Source organism: Cucurbita pepo, chromosome LG19, assembly GCF_002806865.2.
Source record: "Cucurbita pepo subsp. pepo cultivar mu-cu-16 chromosome LG19, ASM280686v2, whole genome shotgun sequence".
Classification (NCBI taxonomy): domain Eukaryota; kingdom Viridiplantae; phylum Streptophyta; class Magnoliopsida; order Cucurbitales; family Cucurbitaceae; genus Cucurbita; species Cucurbita pepo.
The window spans coordinates 3809524-3816720 of record NC_036656.1 but is presented as its reverse complement, the minus strand read 5'-3'; the positions used below and the strand labels follow the sequence as shown (position 1 = coordinate 3816720).

General features: G+C 32.5%; 1 protein-coding gene across 1 annotated transcript; it reads right to left on the bottom strand.

The window, feature by feature from the left end:
• Nucleotides 1–1927: 1927 nt before the first annotated feature.
• Nucleotides 1928–5899, bottom strand: LOC111781046 (probable serine/threonine-protein kinase PBL19). Its single transcript, XM_023661443.1, has 5 exons — nucleotides 5308–5899; nucleotides 4424–4812; nucleotides 3354–3611; nucleotides 3153–3275; nucleotides 1928–2800 (listed from the first exon to the last, which is right to left on the bottom strand). The coding sequence occupies exons 1-5, from the start codon at nucleotides 5321–5323 to the stop codon at nucleotides 2285–2287; spliced, it is 1302 nt and encodes a 433-aa protein (XP_023517211.1). The 5' UTR covers nucleotides 5324–5899; the 3' UTR covers nucleotides 1928–2284.
• Between the last annotated feature and the right edge of the window lie 1298 nt (nucleotides 5900–7197).

The following is a 7197-nucleotide window of genomic DNA, read 5'->3' as shown; positions in this document are numbered from 1 at the left end:
CGGATGCAATAGAGGACGACGACAAAATTTTACAGTTACTGTGCGGTTAATGCGTTGTGATATTACCAACGTTCAGGCACATGTCTATAAATTCTATATTTTATTATGTTATTTATTTTTTATTTTTTAGCACAAAAATTAGTGTAAACTATGCGCACTAACTCTTTTCAATTACCATATGTGTCGGTATAAACATTTCAACGGTTAGATCGTGATTTTAATTACCATATGTTATCTAAGAAACTTTAAGAATAATTAAAAATTTAAGAAGAAATTAAGAAAAATAATTAAAATATTAAACCATTCAAGTAAATAATTAAATTAGTACAGTTATGTTTCACATTTATAAAATCGATTACACCCACAAGCATCACTACCGGTGTACATGGTCCGGATTGAGTTGGGTTGAAGGATTTTTTTTATCCAACCCAATCCAAAATTTTTCACAACTCAGTTCTCCGGTCATCAAATGTTAAATAAAATAGGATAAAATAATAAAATAACAAAATAATATAAAAAAAATTTAAACAAAATAATAGAAAGAAACATGTATATAACAAAATAATACAAATTAAACAAAATAATAATAATTAATAAGAAAGTATTTTAAATATATTTTATATATTTTTATTTGGCCCGGTTCAATTGGAAGGTCACACAAACTCGAAATCGAACTGATTTAGTTCGGATTCAAAAAAATGAACCCAACCCTATCCAAAATACTAATCCAACCCAATTCAACCCTTATAGTTTGGGTGGTTGAACATTCTTTTATCCACGAATATCTGAAAAGGGTAAAATGGGTATACTCAAAAAATTATCTTCCATTTATATAAATTCTAGATTATAGGTGTTGCCACTCAAGTAAAAAAAATAAATAAATAAATAAATGCAATTTGAAGCATTTATTGGTTCCCAATACATTATTTTCATACTATGACGTGGCAATGACTTGATTCTTGGAAGTTTTGCCATGGTTAAAAATTATTTTTAAAATGATTATTTATTATTTTATCATTTATTGTAATTCATATGAATAATATTTTAATATCATCTTGTGGGTTAGCTATCGCTATTTAAAAAAAAAAAAAATTCAATTTTAATATTGGAATGGAGAAAGTAAACTAATTTTGATTAAAATAAAATATTCAAAAAAAGTAAAATTGAAATGGTCACTCCAACGGTCAATTTAGTAAATTAATCTCGTCTATATTTCGAGTATATCGTTTATATAAGTGTATTATTTTATTATTATTTTGAATATATGATATAAACCAAGAGACATCAATCATACAATATACTTCAATGAAGATGTGAAGAAAAGGTTGTCAAAATTATCAAAAGATGTTTCAATTCATGTTACATTGAAGAAGAATGAAGTTTGATTGTGGTAAATTTTGGGTGGGTTACAATTTAGAGTTATTGTATTTTAAGACTTTTTATTTAATTTCGGTTACATTTACATCATGGCTAATTATGGCCAAAAGTATGAATGTTACCACTCTTGTAAGGAGACTTTGTGCTTTTCTTTAGCCAATGGCTAAGTTTATGGCTAATGTAGTTTAGGTTGCATGAGTTTATGGCTAATGTAGTTTAGGTTGCATGATTAGCCAATAGCTAAGTTTATGGCTAATGTAGTTTAGGTTGCATGTAGAATCATTCAAGCTCGACATAATCAATCTTGCTTGTGGAGTGATTCGAATCTCAAACAAATGTTTGAGATATTTGATCAACAAGAATCATTCAAGCTAGACATGATCGATCTTGCTTGTGGAGTGATTCGAATCTCAAACAATGTTCTTGCCTTGAGATATTCGATCAACAATGTAAGTCGAATCTTAACAATGTAAGTCGAATCTTATTCCCCTTGTAGTTGATTCCTTATCTTATCAGTATATCAATAATATAATATATCAAACAAAGTTCATTTAAAAAACGAAGAAAAACAAAAGTATTATTATGTATATTGTAATGTTAAATATGACTGTTTACAATTAGTCAGCCTCCTAGTCACAGATGCTTATATGGAGTTCTTCAAAAGCCAAGAGAAAGCAAGCGGACTATCTAAACAATAAAACCACTTCACTGCTAACAACTATGATGAGCTTATCAACTTGTTAAAACAAGAAAAAGAAGAACAGAAGGGAAAAAAATGGATTTAGTGCATGGAAAAGCAGCTGTTCTAGCCACTTTTATCTGCACAAAAACAGAAGCATATGTTACAGGATTATCATCTACCTGGCATTTGAAATCGATCGCCCAAACTCGTTAACTGTTACTTCAATCAGCACGTTTTCAAAAGCTTTGGTGCCGATAAACACGAAAACCAACCATTGTTTCTATGTCGAGAATCTATGGTTTTTCTATCATTCCATGGCTCCGCAGGCTTGGGAGTTTTTGATGATGTAAGAGTTTCCAAGGGAGCTTGTGAGTTTCCCGTTTCTGTCCATGCTTCTGCAATCTGGCTAACCATTTCCAAAATATTGCTCATCTTTGGACGATTCTTCGGATTTCGAACAAGGCAACGGTTCGCTACATTCGACAGCTTATATGCAGATTTGATGTGTGATTTCCCCTTCAGCTTTGGATCCAGTATGAGCTGGAACTTCTTTGTGTCTGACAGATATGGCCTTACCCATTCTAAAAGCTTCTGCTCGCTCTTTGGACGGTTTCGGTCTATGGGGACCCTACCAGTTATGAGTTCGTATAGGAAGACCCCATAGCTCCATACGTCGGTCTTGGATGTGAGACGTCCAGTCTGAACATACTCAGGAGCTGCATATCCCATTGTTCCTACAATCTGGTGTGCATTGTTGTCATATTTATTGAGTGCTAAGAAAACACAAAAAGTTCTAAACAAAACTACAGCATTATGATTCTTGTCAATTGGAACTAGTACTTTCGTATATTTGTTACAACTCTGAGATAACTCTGTCCAATATAGCAACTCAAAAGCCAAAGCTGAACTCTACAATGACAATCCTATTAAGCACCGTGGTACGAGTTCCAGACAGTGCAGCATAAAAAATTGCTCACGAGCGTGTCAGATATTTATCTATGTGTGTGCTCATGAGCGTGTTTGGTTTTTGTGGTCGGAATTGAGCAGTATTCGATTAATATTAAGTAAAGGGGGTGGTACTATTTGAGCATACCGCTGTGGAGACATGAGTAAACCCTTCTGGAGGTCCTAGCCTGGCGAGTCCGAAGTCCGATAGCTTCGCATTCCATTGTTCATCCAGAAGAATGTTTGAAGATTTGAAATCCCGGAAGATTATCTGCAAAATTCTTCAGGGAATAAAGATACATGACCCAAAAGCCCAGGAAAAGTTGCTTACACAAAGGAAGAAAAGTACCTGAACATCTAATTCTTCATGAAGATATGTTAGTCCGCGAGCAGCATCCCGGGCAATTCTTAATCTCATGGCCCAGGAAAGAGTTGTCTCTCGACTCGATAAATGGTCCAACACGCTTCCATTAGCCAAAAACTCATAAACCAGTAGACGCTGTATTCCTCTTTCGTCGTCGTCAGCACAGTAGCCAACCAATTTAACAAGGTTTGGATGTTCAGCAAATCCAAGAAAATTCACTTCTGTCACCCACTCCTTGTGACCCTGCAAACAAGAGGGCAGAGACTCAATATGCAAACGACTAATCCTGGGATGATTTCTTGTGATCACGCAAAATGAAAATCATTATGTAACAGCCCAAGCCCACTGCTAGTAGATATTGTCTGCTTTGCCCCGTTGCGTATTGCCGTCAACCTCATGGTTTTAAAACGCATTTATTAGGGAGAGGTTTCTACACCCTTATAAATAATGTTCCGTTCCCCTCTCAAATCAATATGCGACCTCACAATATACCCCTTTTGGGGCCCAGCTTTCTCGCTGGCACATCGCTTGGTGCTTAGCTCTGATACCATTTGTAACAGCTCAAGCTACCGCTAGTAGATATTGTCCGCTTTGGCCCATTACGAATCGCGTCAACCTCACAATTTTAAAATGTGTCTACTAGGGAGATGTTTCCACATCCGACCTCACAAGAAGATTATAGTATGTCATTAGTGTATTTTCTATAATCAATTCAAAAGTAGCATGTAGTTGTTCGCCATACAACAGTTAGGTTTAGAACATACATTTGCCAATGTAGTATATGAAAGCCATATATGATGCATTCAGTAATGAAGATTGTTTCATGTAAGTTATACTCATTAAGACTTACACATGAATACAAGAATACACTATATCTTCCATGACAGTATGCAAAAAAAACTCTATAAAACCCACCAACATTCTTTATCTTCCATGGAATTGCTAATGCACTTTGCTCAATAAGATATTTTCAAATGAAAAAGAAAGTTAAGTTAGCCTTAACCTTTGATCAAGACTAAAGCTTGCTACTTAATATCACAAGACAGAAAGCTTGCCTGCAATCCTCTTTTACCAAGCTGTTTGACAGCAACTTTTATTTTTTGAGATGGATCGTCTGCACTCTTGATTATCCCTCTATAAACGCATCCAAAACCACCTTCTCCAACCATAAAAGTTCGACTGAAATTTTTAGTAGCTGATTTGAGATCGGACACGGTAAAGACTCGGAGGTTGCTAGCTCTTTCAGACATGCTTTGTATATAATTTCTCCTTGAGGATTCTGAGCTACTGTTAGAAACATTTTGTGAATTAAGTTCAGAACCAGATCTACCAGCTTCAGCCTCAGTGTTCGTGGAATTAGTGGACATAACCGGTGTCGTATTCGAGTTCATTGGTTTATCCCTCTTGTCACAAATACAAACTGAGAAAAACCAACGCATGCCTCCTGAAATCAAAACAATGACTCTTCAGGTACTGATCTAAAAGTAGCTCAGAATCAATCTGGATATCAAACAGGAAAAATCAACTACAAGTCAAAGGAATGGATTAAAAGAACATAACAAAATGTTCAACAATCCAAGCCAAGCCTTGATTTCCAATCTCAACAATGCTTCAAGCACTAAAATACCCACAAACTAGATCACCATCTAATTGGAAGAAATGTCTACAATTCTCCCATTAATAAAGAAAACAGAGTCCACCGAATTCCAGTTCCTGCACCTGCTTCAAGTTTCTACTCTTCATGATAATCCAAATGATAAACCAGTTCAACGCCCAAGAAAATAATCAATTAAGAAAACAGCACTTCTATTCAAATCGGCCCATCCGTTATAACAAAAAGAAATACGCGTCTAAACAGAACATGTGAAGATATTCAAAAAGAGAACAGCACCACAGATTAATAACAAAAAGAAAAAAGATCAGAATCAGAGAATGGAACCTTTTACGCTTTTCATAGGACTGCAAGAACCATGAATTCAAACTAATTTGCAATTCAGGAAGAAACCCCAGGGGGGAAAATGCCCAAATAACGTAGAAAACTGTGGAACGATAGAAGACGGACTCGGCAATGTTTTGAGAGTCTTCACACGGAAGCTATAAGTCAATCGGTCAGGTCAGCTAACGAACCGAGATTAACGAACGGGCAATCTGATTCTACGGTGCATAATATCATTTCAATAGCAAGTGATTGGTTCGGGAACTAGAATTAACAGATGAAAACGACAATCTTAATTAAGAAATGAAGAATGGCAGGGAAAATTGAAGGCGAGGAGTTGAGAAACATGGGCAAAGTCAATAGATGAGGTTCGTGGAAAGAAGTCACTGGGAAGCGATAGCAATTCTTAGGGCCCGCCATGGCTGCAAATGGGGTCCTCTAGAACCAGAATTGAAGCCGCGGAAGGAGCCAGGCAACTGCTTCACCAACCCCAAAGCCAAAAAGTTTCTTACCTTTTCGCCATTTTTTGAAGTAATGTGAACATGGATGGGATTGAAGTGGATTCCATCTTCGGCCGTGATCTTTCCCTCTCTGCAACTCTGTCAATGCTCCACTTAGCCTCCGAGATTTTGGTAGTTTTAGAAATCTTGTTTAATTTTAACAAATTTAATTATTTTAAATTATATATTGTCTAATTTTTAAGTAACTTTGTTAAAAATAAATTATTTAGTTAAGATATAAAAATGCTTATTATAAAAAATAAAATAAAAATAAAAATTATATATCTGAAGAATATATTTTAATAATTAGTTATAGAGTATATTTTAGATATCCGTAATTTAATATTTTTTCTTTTATTTTTTTCTGAGTTGTTAACCGTATATTTTATTTTATTTACAGGGTATTAGTTGATAGTTTGTATCCTATTTAAACGTTGTAAACATGAATGAAGATCATACTTTTCATCTCAATTCTATTTGTATTTCTAGTTCTTTATAGGAATTTTAAATGATAGATTTGGAATTTTAAAATGTTAACTAGGGAAAATAGTAATTTTATAGGAAAACTTAATTCAAAAAACTAATATTAGCTTGATTTTAAATAAAATAAATTAAACATGATTAAAAATAATCAAGATTTTTTTTTTAAAAATATTTAAATAGATTGGGTTTGATTAAAAAAAGTGTTTACATTTTATTAGTTATTTAAATTTTCAAGTTTGTCTCATTTTTTTTTTACTTATTATTATTATTATTATTTTTTGTTAAATTATAATTTTGGTGATAGTTTAAGTTTTATTTCATATTACTTATTATAATTTTAAATATTTAAAATTAGTAAATGATTCCTCTTGTTAGTTTATTGTTAAATTTCTAACAAAAATGGACTTTTCTTTATAAATTTTGCAAATGTATTCGTATGATTTATTTTGTTTTTTACAGGTAAATTATTATTATTAAATTAATTAATTGTAATTATAAGATTAAATTTCAACCTAAATCAATTAATGCACCTATTTAACCTTACTTAATATGGGACGCCCATTTAAAAAAAGCTACCTATTATTTAGAAAAAAATATGCACATACACGTGAAATAAATTAATTGATTATATAAAATTTACATTAGAAAAAAAGGTTGATAATACGTCGTAGAAAAGAAACACATCTCTAAATGATACTAAAAACCTTTTAAGATTAAAATAATTTGAGCGGAATATTTAGATTAATACTTAAAAATTTTAAAAGTTTAAATAATATTTATAAATTTAATAAAAAATTAATTTTACCAAAAAGACTTCTAATATTTTATTTTAAAATTATTTTAAACTTTCAATACCTTTAAGTTTTAATCTAAAATATATGAGTGAAATTTTAAAAATAGCATTCACCCA